Source organism: Stigmatopora nigra, chromosome 23 (assembly GCF_051989575.1).
Source record: "Stigmatopora nigra isolate UIUO_SnigA chromosome 23, RoL_Snig_1.1, whole genome shotgun sequence".
Lineage (NCBI taxonomy): Eukaryota > Metazoa > Chordata > Actinopteri > Syngnathiformes > Syngnathidae > Stigmatopora > Stigmatopora nigra.
The window spans coordinates 5513231-5530716 of NC_135530.1; the positions used below are offsets into that span (position 1 = coordinate 5513231).

At 36.5% G+C, this 17486-nt stretch overlaps 1 protein-coding gene across 1 annotated transcript in view; it reads right to left on the reverse strand.

Annotated features, from left to right (window-relative positions):
- Positions 1-17486, reverse strand: part of ano2b (anoctamin 2b) — a 56312-nt gene that overhangs the window by 29396 nt on the left and 9430 nt on the right. The window contains exons 4-22 of the mRNA XM_077709402.1: positions 14288-14386; positions 14067-14212; positions 13939-13993; positions 13818-13869; positions 12503-12558; positions 12383-12430; positions 12221-12285; positions 12018-12152; positions 10015-10175; positions 8908-8990; positions 8766-8843; positions 3999-4073; positions 3037-3238; positions 2847-2958; positions 2725-2782; positions 2330-2430; positions 2083-2225; positions 901-1053; positions 210-262 (exon numbers count right to left, since the gene is read on the reverse strand). Of these exons, the coding sequence (XP_077565528.1) occupies positions 210-262; positions 901-1053; positions 2083-2225; positions 2330-2430; positions 2725-2782; positions 2847-2958; positions 3037-3238; positions 3999-4073; positions 8766-8843; positions 8908-8990; positions 10015-10175; positions 12018-12152; positions 12221-12285; positions 12383-12430; positions 12503-12558; positions 13818-13869; positions 13939-13993; positions 14067-14212; positions 14288-14386 (1875 nt within the window). The remainder of the gene's footprint in view (positions 1-209; positions 263-900; positions 1054-2082; positions 2226-2329; positions 2431-2724; positions 2783-2846; positions 2959-3036; positions 3239-3998; positions 4074-8765; positions 8844-8907; positions 8991-10014; positions 10176-12017; positions 12153-12220; positions 12286-12382; positions 12431-12502; positions 12559-13817; positions 13870-13938; positions 13994-14066; positions 14213-14287; positions 14387-17486) is intronic.

The following is a 17486-nucleotide window of genomic DNA, read 5'->3' on the forward strand; positions in this document are numbered from 1 at the left end:
GATAAATAGCACGCTGTTATTTTTCTTATTTGCTTAAAAAAATAAAATTTTACTTTATTTTCAATCCTCCAGTCAAATAAATCTGGAAAAACTCCCCGATATATTTTTTTAGCGGAGTCACTACCTTCAATCACCATCAAATGCAGCCAAAAAGTTAAAAATGCAATTGAAATGTATATATTTTTTTAAAAAAATCAATTTATACTTACATTTATTATGACGGAGAATTTCCCCATGCCGCTTAGTATGTTGTACCATATTCCTAAGGAAGAAAATTAATTAAGTTAATGAATGAAAAGTGTGAAAACTATTACCTCTGTATAACACACACACACACACACACACACACACACACTTAGCCTTAAGCATCAATGAACCCTGATGAAATCTAAATTGGCCAAAATATTTGTGCCACATGACAACATTACCCAACAGTGGAAAAAAGGGGAATTTTGGATTACCCTGTTTTGACAGAAAGGTTACAAACCCAATATTTCCTATTTTCTCTGCAAAGATAAACAGTGTTCCCTCGCTACTTCGCGGTTCAGCTACTGCGGACTCAGAGCTTCGCAAAAATTTTTGGGGAAAAAAAAAAATACAAATATTACATTGAAACAACATATTTTACAGGTTTTTTTTTGTTATAACATGAATTGCACTCTATCTACCCATATTCTATATGGTGTACTGTATACAGAGGGGTAAAAATAAATAAATAAATAAAATTAAAAAATAAAATAAAAAATTCAAAATTGAATTAAATTCAAATTAAGCATTTTTGAAGGGGAATCCCTACTTTGCGGAAATTCACTTATCGTGGGTGGTCCCGGTCCCCATTAACCGCGATATGTGAGGGAACACTGTATTTTTATCTGAAACAAAGACAGCATCAAGATTTACCGATATCTTTAGCGCGGACGGCGACCGGTCGTCGGAGCTCTGTGACAAACTTCTTGGCGTCCAGTCGAATCTCGATCACGTTGTTTAGGAGGGCGAAAAGGGGAGCTAGCGGGAATGAGGCCACAAATAGCGAGACGAAGCCGAACTGGATGACTGTGGGAGAAGAAGATGTTTTTTAGGTTGCTTTTGCGTTCGTAAAAAATGAAGAAAAGTTTTCAACATTTGAAGTTGTGTGTTTACGTGCGTGTTTACATGTTTCCACCTCAATGGGAAATGTCTTTGTATATTTTTATCAATTTTAAAGGCTTAATAATGATTAATTTTTTGATTTTCTTGTTTTCTTTTGCTTCAAACATATATCATGAAAAATGTTTTATCATTTGGGTTTTAGGGGTTGGAACACAATTACAGCACTTAAAACTGACAAAAATGTGATAAGGCAGTATTGTCTTTTGTATTTAGTTGTTTTTTTTTTAGTAAATGGATTAAAAGAACTGGATTAAATTCCCCGAATATTCAGTTTTTTATAGATCTAAAATAATGTTGATTTAAGCTTTTTTTTTTTAAATTAGAACTGGATCAAAAGCCCTAAATATTCAGTTTTTTATAGATATGAAACAGTTTATTTGAACTTTTTTTCTTAGTAAAGGAAAACATCTAATAATCATTTGTTTTTCATCTCAAATGGAAACAATTAAAAAAAAAAAAATTCAATATTAAAGTGAAAAACCGAAAATATTTTTATATATTTTTTTTTGATTATACAAAATTATTTTTGATTTAAAAACACTGAAAAAATAGATTAAAAAATGACAATTATTGATTTAAAAGGGTAAAAATCAGGAAATGTAATATACATCTAAATTCTTCATTTCAATTTCATCCTAAAACTAGAAAGTCAACCCTCATGATTTACTTTCCCGGACCACACAAAATGATGCGGCGGGCCAGATTTGGCCCCCAAACCGCCTCTTTGACACATGTGACTTTGAGGAAGACGAGCCTAGCCGGTCAGTGTGGTGGAATTTAATCAGCGTGAGAGAGAAGGGGGATTTCCCGGTGGCTCGGGACTCCACGCGGCCAAACAAAGCGACGTGAGTGCCCCGAGGCTGAGCTTAGCGCCTGTCTTCAACATCTGAGCTGAGCTAACTTGGCTTCTCGCATCGTGTGGACGTTTCTTACTCATTTCCATGTATTCTGGCGTGAGGCCTTCAAAGGGAGCCAGGGCGTAGTCCAGGTTCCACTGCTGGGGAGGCCTCTCCTCTTCCTCCTCCTTCTCGGCTGCTCCTTTATCCTTCAGCGTCCGCACCAGCTTCTTCAGTTTACTGTTGGGATGGACATTTTGGACAGTGTGTCACTAAGGGGGGGGGGGGGGGGGGGGGGGGGGGGGGGGGAGGACACGTTGATGCCAGGAATAGATCCTACTCACGGGATGCCGATTTCAAAGATGTTGTTCTGGATGAGTTGCTTTCCCAGCATGATGATGCTGAGCTGGATGCATAACTCAATCAGGCAGCCTCCAGGTGCGCACTATAAAAAATATATAAATAAATTTAAAAAAAAACACATACAGACACGCTAAAGTCTGCATAAATGAATTGGACATACGTAGCTGTCAATGGTACTGAAGTTGTATCATTCTACCATTGTTTTCATCAATAGTGGACACATTTACTACCGTATTTTCACGACTATAAGGCGCACTTAAAAGTCTTACATTTTCTCCAAAATAGACAGTGCGCCTTATAATCCAGTGCGCCTTATATATGGAAAAAACAGAAAACCAAAAACGAAAAAACACCTTGATTAAGAAAACATACTCACCTCTTCCATTCGATAATCGTTAAAGACGTACACATAACTGCCCGGTCGACCTGCAAACCTAAAAAATGACCAAAAATGAGTGACTCTTGGCAAATGCTGGATGGCAAAATGGCACAACATACCTTCCCTTGAAAAAAGCCACATAAAAAATGGGCGCATATGCGTTCATGAACTTGAGCAAAAAGGCCTTGAGGATGAGACGCTCCTCAAAGTTGGTCTCCGTTTTGGGAATTTCTGGAGAAATGGGGAATCAAGTCTTACGATAGAAGCCGTCCATCTTTGGTGTCCCGATCCCACCCGGATTTTAAATACCTAATTCGGTCAGCCAAACGGCCACTGCACCGTAAATTTCATCCAGGATGAGAATGACTACCAAATTGATGATAACCGCCGTGGCTGTCACGGTGACTCGCACGTTGGACTTGGTCTCCGGGTCGGGGCTCATTGCCATCAACGCCGAAACCGTGATGCGGTAGACGATGACGCCGAAAACGGCGGAAAAGGTCAAGCCAAACTGCGGACAGAGACATTAAAAAATTTCAATGAAGTGTAGGGAGGGAGCTTGGTGCTCGGACGTTTGGTCGCTGGTCTTTTGGTCGCCGGTCTTATTGTCGCCAGTCTTTTGGTCCCTTTTGGTCGCCGGTCTTTTGGTCGCCGATCAAATTGTGACAGAGAGTTTACTGTTGAAGCCAGCTCTCAAAATTATATTCATGGGAGAGTTTATCATCTAAGAGAGAGAGTTTAATATCGAAGAGACAGAGGGTTTAATATCTAGGAGAGAGTTTAATATCTAAGAGAGAGAGAGAAAATTTAATATATATAAGAGAGAGAGAGAGTTTAATATCTAAGAGAGAGTTTAATATCTAAGAGAGAGTTTAATATCTAAGAGAGAGTTTAATATCTAAGAGAGAGAGAGAGTGAGTTTAATATCTAAGAGAGAGAGAGTGAGTTTAATATCTAAGAGAGAGAGTTTAATATCTAAGAGAGAGAGAGAGAGAGTTTAATATCTAAGAGAGAGAGAGAGTTTAATATCTAAGAGAGAGAGAGTTTAATATCTAAGAGAGAGAGTTTAATATCTAAGTACTGTTAAGTATCTAAGTACATTTGACCAGCGAGCAAAAGGGACCAAAAGACCGGCGACCTTAAGACCGGCGACCAAAAGACCGGCGACCAAACGTCTGGTCACCAGGGAGCTTTAGTTCGCTTTAGTGGCACTGAAATTGTGAATTGTGAATATCTAGCGTTGGCAATGAGTTGAGGATGATTTTACTCACCATAAACAAAATGGAGGAAACATTAATGCAATATCCAGGAAGGCGGTCTTTCCAGGTTAACTTCTCAATGGCAACCTATCAAGAACCAGCATAGACATTGGGTTACGTTACACCAAGGGTTGGAAACCTTTTTGACCGATAGAGCCATAAACAATTCATATTTTCAAATATTAATCATTGAGAGCCATACTCAGAATTTACTAGAAGTAAAAATACATGAAAACGCATGCATTTTTAGTCATTTCACTGCCTTTAAAGTAGAAAAAGTTCCAGAATTATGTTGACAAAATTGTTACCCTGATGCTAATCAAAGGGATGCATGCATGCAGAAAGGTTTCATTAAAAACTGGAGAGCCATAAACACCCATAAAAACAGCCACATGTGGCTCCCGAGCCACAAGTTCCCTACCCATTGTCTATTTGGAATGATTTCCATGTAGAACTTGCATCTTTTATTTTGAAAACCGACCTCATACAAAAAAATAAAAGGTTTGGACATGCTTCACATAGACATCAGATCTCCTCAGTGGAAACTCAATGGTTCTATCTAGTGGCCAACATGTATCAATGCATATTTTACTCTCAAAATTCCATACTATGAACAAGGCCATATTTGCTTGAAATACGATTAACTGTAATAATGCAATTCCATCATTTCTGATCCAAGTGCACAGTTTCCTTAACTCAAACACGGGAGTCGAGAGATGTGTGTCGCCATAGTGATGGTCACAAATCTTACCTCTGGCTTTTTGCCCAGCACGCCTCACTCCCACTCAGTCACCCTCCCTCTTTCTCAACACTTTGATTTTTATCTTTGTTTTCTTCTTGTAACCAAAGCAAGTTGCATTCATTTGGAAGATAAAAAAAACTCTCATAATTTTTGAAGACAGTAATTTTAGTGTGTATTTTTTCTAAATTCATTTTGAAGTCAATAATTTTAGTGTGTATTTTTCCATATTCATTTAAGTCAATAATTTTAGTGTATTTTTTCAAAATTCATTTTGAAGTCAATCATTTTAGTGTGTATTTTTCCATATTCATTTAAGTCAATAATTTTAGTGTGTATTTTTTCTAAATTCATTTTGAAGTCAATAATTTTAGTGTATTTTTCCATATTCATTTAAGCCAATCATTTTAGTGTGTATTTTTTCAAAATTCCTTTTAAAATCAATAATTTTAGTGTGTATATTTTCCATATTCATTTAAGTCAATAATTTTAGTGTGTATTTTTTCAAAATTCATTTGGAACTCAATAATTTTAGTGTGTATTTTTTTAAAATTCATTTTGAAGTCTATTATCTGAGTCATTTACTTCAGGGTGTAAAGCAAAGCATTTCTTCATTGCAAGTAAATATATAATAATAATAATATGAAATTTCTGTTTCTGCAAAACAGTGACATGGAACTTTCGCCACATTGATTTTTTTTGGCACGGGGGTCTGGATGTTGTCCAAAAAAAGGGGACGAGACTCCCCGGGCGGGTGGGACATGCCGGCGGATTGGAAGAACATCAGAAACATTTCAGATGAAAAGTGACACAAGTGGGTCAAGTTAAATAAAGCGGCTGCTCTATTTGCTTTTATTAGCACAGAGACCTTGAAAACGCTGCTTTTTTCGATGATGAACGAGTCAACAGGAGGAGCTCAACCGAGCCATTCCACAAAATTGAATTGTAAGGCCCCCTATTGCAGATTTCTATTCCTTTTCTGACCCCTCACCAGGGTCACGAAACAAAATAAAAGCCCAAGGAGCTTTTTTGATAGATACACTGAAACCTACATGACTCAACTAATGTTCCCTCTAATTTTTTATTGGTCTGGGCAGAAAGACAACCTCCCTAAGCGCTATGAGTTCCAGTGTGAGCGACATCATCATTGCTCGCTATGGGCACACCAGTATAACACCTGGCATAAGTAGGTGCATGTCAATGTTCCCTCTAATTTTTTTATGTAAAACATGCTGTAAAACACGAAAAACATAAGAGTGGACAGACCTACTGCCACTGACTGCTGCGTAAACGGCGCCATCATGGGGAAAGGGGTAAAAAAATATAGTTTGGATTTTATTTACTGCATGCCATATGATTGCTGCTGCGCAGAGAAGACGAGAGTAAGAGCGCAATTGCGCATGCATGCAGCTTAGAGGGAACATTGGACTCAACTCCCTCTGGCTTTTTATTTGGTTACTTCTGGTTATCACTCTTTTGAATTGGCACATTAGCTAATATATTGAGTTGAGAGATTTAAGATTTAACATATGAATGTAGGCGGCCCGGCGGTTGAGTGGTTAGCATGTCGGCGTCACGGTTCTGGGGTCATGGTTCAAATCTAGTAGGGTCCACCTGTGTGGAGTTTGGATGTTCTCACTGGACCTGTGTGAGTTTCCTTTGGGTACTCCGGTTTCGTCCCACATTCCAAAGATATGCCTGGTTAGACACTCTAAATCAAGGGTGTCAGACTTGGTTCATGGGCCGATTTAACGTTAACTGCATTTCATGTGGGTCAGACCATTTTAGATATAATATTTATATATATTTTTTTATATAAATGGATTAAAAGAACTGGATTAAAATCCCTGAATATTCAGTTTTTTATAGATCTAAAAGAATGTATATTTGAGCTTGTTATATATATATATATATATATATATATATATATATATATATATATATATATATATATATATATATATATATATATATATATATATATATATATATATATATATATATATATATATATATATATATATATATTTAGATTTTACACAATGATTTTTGAACAAAAAAACTGATTAAAAAATTACAATGATTGATTTAAAAGGGGGGAAAATCAGGAAATTTAATATACATCTATACTCAATTGAATTTGATCCTAAAACAGAAAGTCAGCACTCATCCTTTACTTTTCCGGGCCACACAAAATGATGCAGCGGACCAGATTTGGCCCCCGGCCCGCCACTTTGACACAAGTCCTCTAAATTGAAGCGGTTCAGAAAATGAATGATTTAAATTTAGAATTTAGCACTTATTATTTGAAATAAATATTGGAGCTGCTATACACACTAATCAATATGAAAAAGAAAAATAAGTCAATAAAATATGGGTCATCTCTAGTTTTGGCCAATTTTGGTGCTAAAACGTTTCATAAATAGGAATGATAAGCCTTCTTTTTTCCTCTTTTTTAATCCAAAAGATGATTATATGGATCTGAATTTTGCCTTTCCATCCATTTGATATCATTCAGACTCACGCCAATAGTACCTGAAAGTGCCGAAGCCAGAAGATGGAACAGGAAGAGAAGAACAGACACGCCTTTGTGTGCAAAAGGGGGGAAAAAATAGGCAAATAGGAATAGAGGTTACCGGTGTTCCTGCAGCCATTGCTAAAAGTAGCTTTCCCCTCCATCTGTCCTTCCCTGTCACTGTCCCATCCTCTTGCTTGACTGGCTGCAGGACAGAAGGACATGTTACACCAAGGGTAGGGAACCTATGGCTCGGGAGCCATATGTGGCTCTTTTGATGGGTGTATATGGCTCTCTGCCTTTTTCTTCATTAGACTCTTCTGCATGCGTACTCTCATTAATACTCATTGATTAGCAACAGTGAATTAATGTTCTCAAAATACCTCAGACTTTTTCTTACTTTCAAAGTGGTGAAATGAATAATAAATGCTCACATTTTCATGTATTTTGACTTTTAAATTCTGAGTATGGGTCTCAATGAATAATGTTTGAAAATAGGAATTGTTTATGGCTCTCTTCTTCAAAAAGGTTCCCGACCCCTAGGTTACAAAAACACATGGAGTCGCTGATGTATATATGTATATATGTGCTTCTATATATGTGTATGTATATATGTATATACGTATATATGTGCTTCTATATATGTATGTGTATGTAAATATCTATATACGTATATATGTGCTTCTATATATGTATGCGTATATGTATATACGTATATATGTGCTTCTATATATGTACGTGTATGTATATATGTGCTTCTATATATGTATGTGTATGTATATATGTATATACGTATATATGTGCCTCTATATATGTGTGTATGTATATATGTATATACGCATGTGCGTATATACATACATACACACACACACATACATATATAGAAGCACGTACATGTACATGTATATGTATATGTATATGAATATATATATATATGTATATATACATATATATTTATATATATATATATATATATATATATATATATATATATATATATATATATATATATATATATATATATATATATATATATATATATATATATATATATATATATATATATATATATATATATATATATATATATATATATATATATATATATATATATTTCAGCAAAACAGTAACTTATTTATATATTTATTCATGTATTTGTTTATTAACTTACTATTTATTACTATTTAGTAATACTTTAGTAACTTACTATTTAGTACTACTTACTATCTATTTATGTCTAAAATGCTTAATCTATTTCAGCATCTTCACCCTCTTGCTACTGCGACAAAGAAATATCCCGAATACGGGATGAATAAAGTTATCCAATCCAATCCAATGTTGGACACACACAGGACGCTGGCATTTTTGGGGATGGCGAATGACCTGAAAAATGAGTCTACACCGTCACTGGGACTGAAAGGACGGACTTTGTCCATCGAGGGAACAACTGTCCCCATTTAGAGGAAATCTAGGCCGTTGTCAAGGTTCCTCACAGAAAGTCACTCATAAAAAAAGACCTTCCTACCTGATTTTTCTTCTTCTTTTTCTGCTTCCGCTGCCTCTTCCGAAGAAGGGTGGTTTCATATTTTGGTCGTGGATGTTCCTGGAGTTAAACAAGTGGAATATTGTTATCTATTGTCGCCCGGTCGTGCCGTTTATGGGTGTACCTCGTCATCCTCGATGCCGGTTAAATCCCAGCTGAAGCTTAAACTGATCTGGCGACGTTTCCAGTGCTCCAGGAACAGCACGGCTACAAAAGAGTTTGGAATAATTCACAAATAAAACTGAAAAAAATGGCTTGTAACATATTTTCTGGACTGTTAGTAATAAAGTACAACTTGTTTTTTTATTCTCTCTGAACACTGACAGCATCTTATGTTGCTTTTTTAAGGTTATAATTATCTGAAGAAATGTTAATAACAGTCCATTTAGACTGTTGTAGTGCATTTAGACTGTTGTTGTCCTATTAGACTGCTGTTGTCCATTTAGACTGTTGTTGTCAATTCAGACGTTTTTGTCAATTTAGACAGTTTTTGTCAATTTAGACTGTTGTTGTTCATTTAGACTGTTGTTGTTCATTTAGACTGTTGTTGTTCATTTAGACTGTTGTTGTTCATTTAGACTGTTGTAGTCCATTAAGACTGTTGTTGTCTTTAGACTGTTGTTGTCCATGCAGACTGTTGTTGTCCATTTAGACTGTTGTTGTTCATTTAGACTGTTGTTGTCCATTTAGACTGTTGTTGTCCATTTAGACTGTTGTTGTCCATTTAGACTGTTGTTGTCCATTTAGACTGTTGTTGTCCATTTAGACTGTTGTTGTCCATTTAGACTGTTGTTGTCCATTTAGACTGCTGTTGTCAATTTAGACTGTTGTTGTCCATTTAGACTGTTGTCGTCTGTTTTACTATTGTGGTCTGTTTTACTATTGTTACATTTTAGCGTCTGTTTTCGGTTTATCATCAAATCTCATTATATTTATATAATGACAATAAAAGCATTCAATAAAAATTCAAATTAAAAAATTGCCCTTCAAAAATGTGGCATAATTTTCAGTGCAAATATTTCTTTTCATCTTCCTGGTGTATTCTTAGGTAAAAAAAAAAATCTAAATAAAAAACAACGGCCATATGCATTTATTTCTATTTGTCCACCATTGATAATTGGCATTGGCATTGCCTTTCATGAATAAACGCGTTTCTCCAATTTGTAATGGAATTGAACCCCGATCACCGTTAACGGCAGCAAATTAATGCAATGTGTTTTGTCATACTCACCCCACAGCGACATGAAGATGGCGAAGAAGACAGTAGCTGGGTTATCGAAGAGGTGCGAGGCTCTGGCCGTGCCGCAGGCCGTGCTTAGCCGCCAGAAGTCGCAGGCTCCGTCGCAGAGAGGACACATGGTGAAATTAAGACGCTCGTCACACATTTCTAGGCTTAGGGGGGAAAACAAGAGCCAAACTTGGTCCAAATTCTAAGCTTTGCATGATTCAAGGGCAAAAAAAACATCAATTTTTCATCAGAAATGCAAATTGTACATTTTTCTCAGCATTATTGTTGTTTTACTCAAAGTGATTCCTTAAAACAGGAGTCAAGAAAAATGTAGTAAAGGTCAAATGGGATGAATTAGGGAAATGTTAAAATGGTGTTTCTATGAAAATGTGCTAACACAGGGTTAGGGAACCTATGGCTCGGGAGCCATATGTGGCTCTTGTGAGGTAAAATATGTGTTTAAAGTGCTGGTGACAGTTTTATTTTCAATAAACTTTTATGCATACATATTTTTATTGATTAGAAACTAAGTTTTAGTGTTGTCAAAAGAATTGTACTTTAAAAGTGGTAAAATGACCCAAAAAAAAAGAAAACTCATCTAATTTTCACATTTTTACTCTTAAATTCAGAGAATGTCTCTTAAGGAATAAAATTTAAAAATAGGAATTGTTTATGGCTCTTTATGTCAAAAAGGTTCCCGACACCTGAGCTAACAGCACAAATAGGCGATATTCAATATAATAAACAATAAAAATTAGCTTCTCTATACCATTACCATTACTGTATTTTCACGACTATAAGGCGCACTTAAAGTCCTAAATTTTCTCCAAAATAGATGCCTTATAATCCAGTGTGCTTAATCAATGGACAAAAAATTAAAATGTGTCATTCATTGTGGGTGCACCTTATAATGCGGTGCGCCTTATAGTCGTGAAAATGCGGTATATGTATATGTACATTTAACATATTCTCACAACTATAAGGCGCACTTAAAAGTCTTAAATTTTCTCCAAAATCCACAGGGCGCTTTATAATCCCGTGTGCTTTATATGTGGAAAAAAATTAAAATGTGTCATTCATTGAGGGTGTGCCTTATAATGCGGTGCGCCTTATAGTCGTGAAAAAAATTGTATATGTATATGTACATGTACCGTATTCTCACGACTATAAGGCGCACTCAAAAGTCTTAAATTTTCTCCAAAATATACAGGGCGCTTTATAATCCAGTGTGCTTTATATGTGGAAAAAAATTGAATGTGTCATTCACTGAGGGTGTGCCTTATAATGCGGTGCGCCTTATAGTCGTGAAAATATGGTATAGGTATAAGTACATGTACCGTATTCTTACGACTATAAGGCGCACTCAAAAGTCTTAAATTTTCTCCAAAATATACAGGGCGCTTTATAATCCAGTGTGCTTTATATGTGGAAAAAAATTGAATGTGTCATTCACTGAGGGTGTGCCTTATAATGCGGTGCGCCTTATAGTCGTGAAAATATGGTATAGGTATAAGTACATGTACCGTATTCTTACGACTATAAGGCGCACTCAAAAGTCTTAAATTTTCTCCAAAATATACAGGGCGCTTTATAATCCAGTGTGCTTTATATGTGGAAAAAAATTGAATGTGTCATTCACTGAGGGTGTGCCTTATAATGCGGTGCGCCTTATAGTCGTGAAAATATGGTATAGGTATAAGTACATGTACCGTATTCTTACGACTATAAGGCGCACTCAAAAGTCTTAAATTTTCTCCAAAATATACAGGGCGCTTTATAATCCAGTGTGTTTAATCCATGGAAAAAAAATTTAAATGTGTCATTCATTGACAGTGCGCCTTATAATGTGGTGCGCCTTATAGTCGTGAAAATATGGTACATTGAACATATCTGAGGCTGACAACACAAATAAGGGGAGATGATTATATTTAACAAGTTTTTCTTATAAATTCCAAGGCTGTTTTTGAGTTTTTTTGTGTTTGTAGTCTTTAAAAAGTCATTTATACCTGGGTATATTGGTATCCATTGTCGCGACCCCATAGCCAAACACAATAATTCCCACGATGGATGCCGGCACCAGCAGTTGAGTGTAAACGCCAAGCCAGGCAAAATATAGACCGATCTTCTCTCCAAAGTATTTTCTATGGGTTAAAAATGAAAAAAATGAGGCTACTACATCATTTATGCTTAGTTGATATGAAGAATGTACCTGACCAAATCAATAGGCTGATACTTGTAGAAGGCCGAGTATCTGGCCCACTCTTCATGTAGAACCTGTAAAAACAAAAGTGAAAGAGAACATTAAGTTGTTGGCTCTCATTCAAATGAGAGTTCATGAAAATGACAATATTTTTTCCAAAAGGATTGGTACCTGTCGGTCATTCCTTTCCTCGGGGTGTCCAATCGCATCAAAATCTCCCTGAGGGATATCATATATTAATACATTTATGGAGTTCGGTAGTCATTAGAGTGAATATGAGCTCAGACTTACATCGTGAAGTGGGAAGGCGGCGTCGTAGACACCCTTTGCGATCAACGTTGTGATACCTGTTAGGGGAAATGTGTCAAAGTGGTGGCCCAAGGGCCAAATGTGGCCCCCTATAACGTATTGTGTGGCCCGGGAAAGTAAATCATGAGTGCTGACTTTCTGATTTAGGGTCAAATTCAAATGAAGAGTATAGATGTATATTACATTTCCAAATTTTCCCCCTTTTAAGTCAATAATTGTCATTTTTAATCAATTTTTTCTGTGTTTTTAGTTCAAAAATCATTTTGTAAAATCTAAAAATATATTGGGAAAAAAAGCTTGAATAAAAATTGTTTTAGATTTATAAAAAACGGAATATTCAGAGTTTTTAATCCAGTTCTTTTAATCAATTTATAAAAATTAGGGGACTCTTTCATCAAAGTCAATGAAGTGTCTCAATGAGGTCTGCACTGTGATGAACTGGGCTATTTAAGAACTTATAGTATGCACTTGAGGGGATTCAAGATGCGTGACCCATTTGTTAACGTAGGAGGCAACCAAAAAGCGGGTGAAGGAGGGCATCTTGCTGTGTTTGGTTATGAAAAGAGCAAATTTGGGTCAAAGTCATGCCATTGTCATTACTTTCAATGTTTTTGCCCTTCAGCTTAGGCACTTTTGCTATGATAGCCGACCTAACAAAATAGGCGCGTTTGTTGGATTGATTTTTTTTCTCGTATAATTGCTGAAATTTGTGACCAGACGTTTGGTCGACGGACACTTGGTCCCCGGAGGTTTCATCGAATGGACGTTTGGTCGCCGGATTCGCTCACTCTCAAAATTATAATCATGACAGAGAAAGAACTGTCCGTCGACCAAACGTCTATTAGACGAAACGTCCGGGGACCAAGTGTCCGTCGACCAAGTGTCCAGGTACCACAGAAATTGCTGGTCCATTTTGACTACTTTTGGTCAATTTGTTCATTAAAATGTATGTATTAGTGTTTTTTTATGGGGAGTTACTCATTAAATCAACATGGCTACTTTAAACTGTGGTTTAAATGTTGACATTTGATACCCTAACCCCAATTATATTTGCTATGAATAACAGCATCTATAAAAAACTAGAACAACAACAACAAAAACATCCTTATTTGATATAATTATGCCAAGAACGTGGTAATTACGATACAAAATAACATAAAAAAACAATTTAACCAAAAGTAGTCACTGTCCATTAACATACTCTGTATTCATTGGCATTTGAACCAATTGACTTCATGATATTATAGTCCTTTAAAATGGACATTTATCGTATTTGCAAAGAATAACAGCTACTTACCGATAGTTTGACAGGTCCGCGCGCAAACCGTCCTCCTCAAGATCTCGTACACCTTGAAAGAAATCCCATCCCATCATACTCCATTTTGGAATCAACAACGTGGGGGTGACGCAGCACTTACGATGCGGCCTCTCGTGGCGTTGTCAAAAAACGTGTCTTTCGATGTGATGTTGTACCTGATCAATATGTGAGTTTAATGATAGTAAACAGTGAAAAGGGACGTACTATTTTGGAATGGTGGTCTCTTACAGGTGGAGTTTATCCCTGGAAAAGCAGTGAGTGAGGAATTTAGTGGGTCCGTCATGATCCTGATTGGACACTTTGGGTTGGAAAGGTTGCTTCAGCTTCCTCCACACGCTACTGCTGAATGCACTTTCCTCTTTAATTTCGTAGCTCTGTTGGAACATTTGGCATGTCACATAATTTGCAGAAGATATGAGATGAAAAAAACAATAATAATAAAATCTCACCGTCTTTGTGGGGACTTTAATTTTAAGAAATTCCGCCTCCCTGCACAAAACGGGCCAAGGAGCATGGAGGCGAGTGAAACTCAGACTGTGGGCCTTCACCTAAAAACAAAACATGGTTAAAGTCTTATAAAGCACCTGTTAAACTTTAACACGTTAAAGAAGGAGTAACGAACCTTTTTGACAGAGAGAGCCATAAACTATTCATAATTTCTTATGTTATTTCTTGGGAGCCAGAATTGAAAAGAAAAATACTATGTACAAATATATACCGTATTTTCACGACTATAAGGTGCACTTAAAAGTCTTAAATTTTCTCCAAAATACTTATAATCCAGTGCGCCTTATATATGGAAAAAACAGAAAACCAAAAACGAAAAACCACCACTGTCGGATATTAAAAAAAAACAAACGCCTGAAGTGAAACAATACTGTTAAATATGCAGATGCCATCTTAGTTTACAAAATCTTCCATCATATAGCTCCTCCCCCACTGGAAGATTGTATACAAAAAAATCCAAAACATCAACAATGGCTGGCTTTAGAGGTGACTGTGTAGTGAATGCTTCATACCTGGAAGTCAATAGCAATTACCGTATTTTCACGACTATAAGGCGCACCTAAAAGTCTTACATTTTCTCCAAAATAGACTGTGCGCCATATAATACAGTGCGCCTTATATATGGGAAAATGTCATTCATCGAGGGTGCGCCTTATAATGCAGTGCTTGCATTTCACAACTTTTAAAGCACAAAAAGTCTGAATTATTTTGCCAAAATTGTTATGCTGTTGCCAATCCATCAGTATCAATGAGATTATTCAAAAGTACTGAAGAACAAAATTAGGATTAAAATGGTGCAAGAGGTATTGTCAATGCCAATTTCCATACTTTACCTCACAGGTTAGTGGAGAGCCGTATTCTCCCATGGAAAGAGCCACATGTGGCTCCCGAGCCATAGGTTCCCTACCCCTTGTGTTAAAGTCTAACATCCTGACCTACGATTTGAATTTTCTGAAATGCCACCCAAATGGCAAGAATCCCATTAGCGGTCACACCCCCACGTGTTCTTCCAAAGCAATTTCAACACTCCTTGCGCTCTGTTCTTGGCAAGCCATTTTGGAGCTTTGTTAAACAGAATATCCCCGCCGTGTCCTGGAAGATCTTTCACTGTATGCTAATGTATCCCAGCATGAATCACATTGTCTCGCTGTAATTATGGAGCGTTTTCCACCAAATAAATTATTTTGATTGTGGATTCATCTCCACTTACTTTAGCAATACTAATAATGATAAATTCTCTTTGGAGAGTATATATATCTATAGCGTAATTTTTATTTTGTTCCCACATTAGTCAGGACTCTAAACTTGCGGTAGCACGACACACAATCCCTTCTGTGTAATAACTTCGGGGTGCGGTAATATGAAAAGATGTTGGGCGGTGATCTGTCTCCTACTGGCTGACTGAAGGTATGTGAAAGATATTGAGAGGTAAGTGATCCACTCGGGGTTGATGCGATGTATCCATAACGGCAGAATGCCAAATTACGAGTCTGAAATTATCACTTATTTGGGTCTTTTGTCGAGAAAACACACCTTATGGAGAAGTACTACCAATTTCGTCATACGCAGTTTCTGGGTATGATGACAATTAGGCTTATGTCGAGTTAATGATGATGACAAAGCCTATGTCCGATTATTATTATTAAACATCATTCTACCTTTGGATGATTTTGTTGATGATCAATCAAATTGAATTGGACGGCTTTTGTTGTCAATTATTTAATATTCAAAATCTATTTTAAAAAGCAACGCTTGGGGGGGGGTTCCTGATCGAAACCCGATTCCCTTTCTGGTCGGCGACACTCCTGAGATCTTTGGTTCCACGTCAGCCCAGCGCCATGTATACGACTGTACATTCTGTACCCGACAATTTGATTGGCGGGCCGGTTCATTCAAGTGCAACTCTCGCTGTGCTTGTATTTCATTTTCTCCTCACATGGCATTAGCTACTTGCTCTTTTATAATAAAGAAACAAGCTGAACACTCATGATGGAACTTTATATTAAAAAAAAAAATATATATATATATATATATATATATATATATATATATATATATATATATATATATATATATATATATATATATATATATATATATATACATATATATATATATATGAAGTAATAAACTGCTATCAAAATAGAAATTTGGATAAAAAAGAATGAAAATAGAAAGTATTCCTCCTCACCTTAGTTTTTGATGAATATTCTAATATTGACAGATCTAGAAGTCCAATACATCTGAATTACCGTATTTTCACGACTATAAGGCGCACTTAAAAGTCTTAAATTTTCTCCAAAATAGACAGTGCGCCTTATAATACAGTGCGCCTTATATATGGAAAAACTGTCATTCATTGAGGGTGCGCCTTATAATGCGGTGCACTTTATAGTCCTGAAAATCCGCTAGTATGCTGGCATTGAATTATCATGTTGACGGCACTAGATGTCCAATCCGTTATGTCTCGTTAGGATGGCAGCGAATAAATGTCCGATGTCAGTGATTGACAGCTAGTGCTACGCTATAAGAATTTTGTTTATCAATCGATTCTTTTTTTTTTAAATTTCAATAAAAACTATTAAACTATTTAATTTTTGTGAAATTGATTCATTTCCTGAATTTTTATATCCTCACCAGGGATGCAGGGGGTGCTGAAGCCTATCCCAGCTGATTTCAGACACTCTGAATTGGTAACCAGCCAATGGCAGGGCACCTAGGGGGAATTTAGAGGGTCCAACCAGCCGATCATATGTGTTTTTTTGGAATGTGGGAGGAATCCGGAGTACCCACAGAAAACCCACGCAACCCCGGGAAAAAACATGCAGATTCTACACAAGTGGACTGAGATGGGATCAAACCCAGGATAAAAGAAATACAAAATAAAATGGATATAAATACACTTGAGTCTGGAAAAGGTTAATGAATAGCAGAGCGGGATTTCCAATTAGCTCTTTATCTCAGTGGGGGGGTAACTAGGACGCAGCCGGTGGGGGGTGGAGGGTGGCGCATGTCGAGAGGGTGATCGTTTGGGTGACAGCATGTTGCTGAGTGAGAGGCGGTAGCAAAGAAAAACTCCACGCTGAAAATGAATGCTGAATGCTCAATGACATTTATAATAGATAAGTCGCACTTCAATCC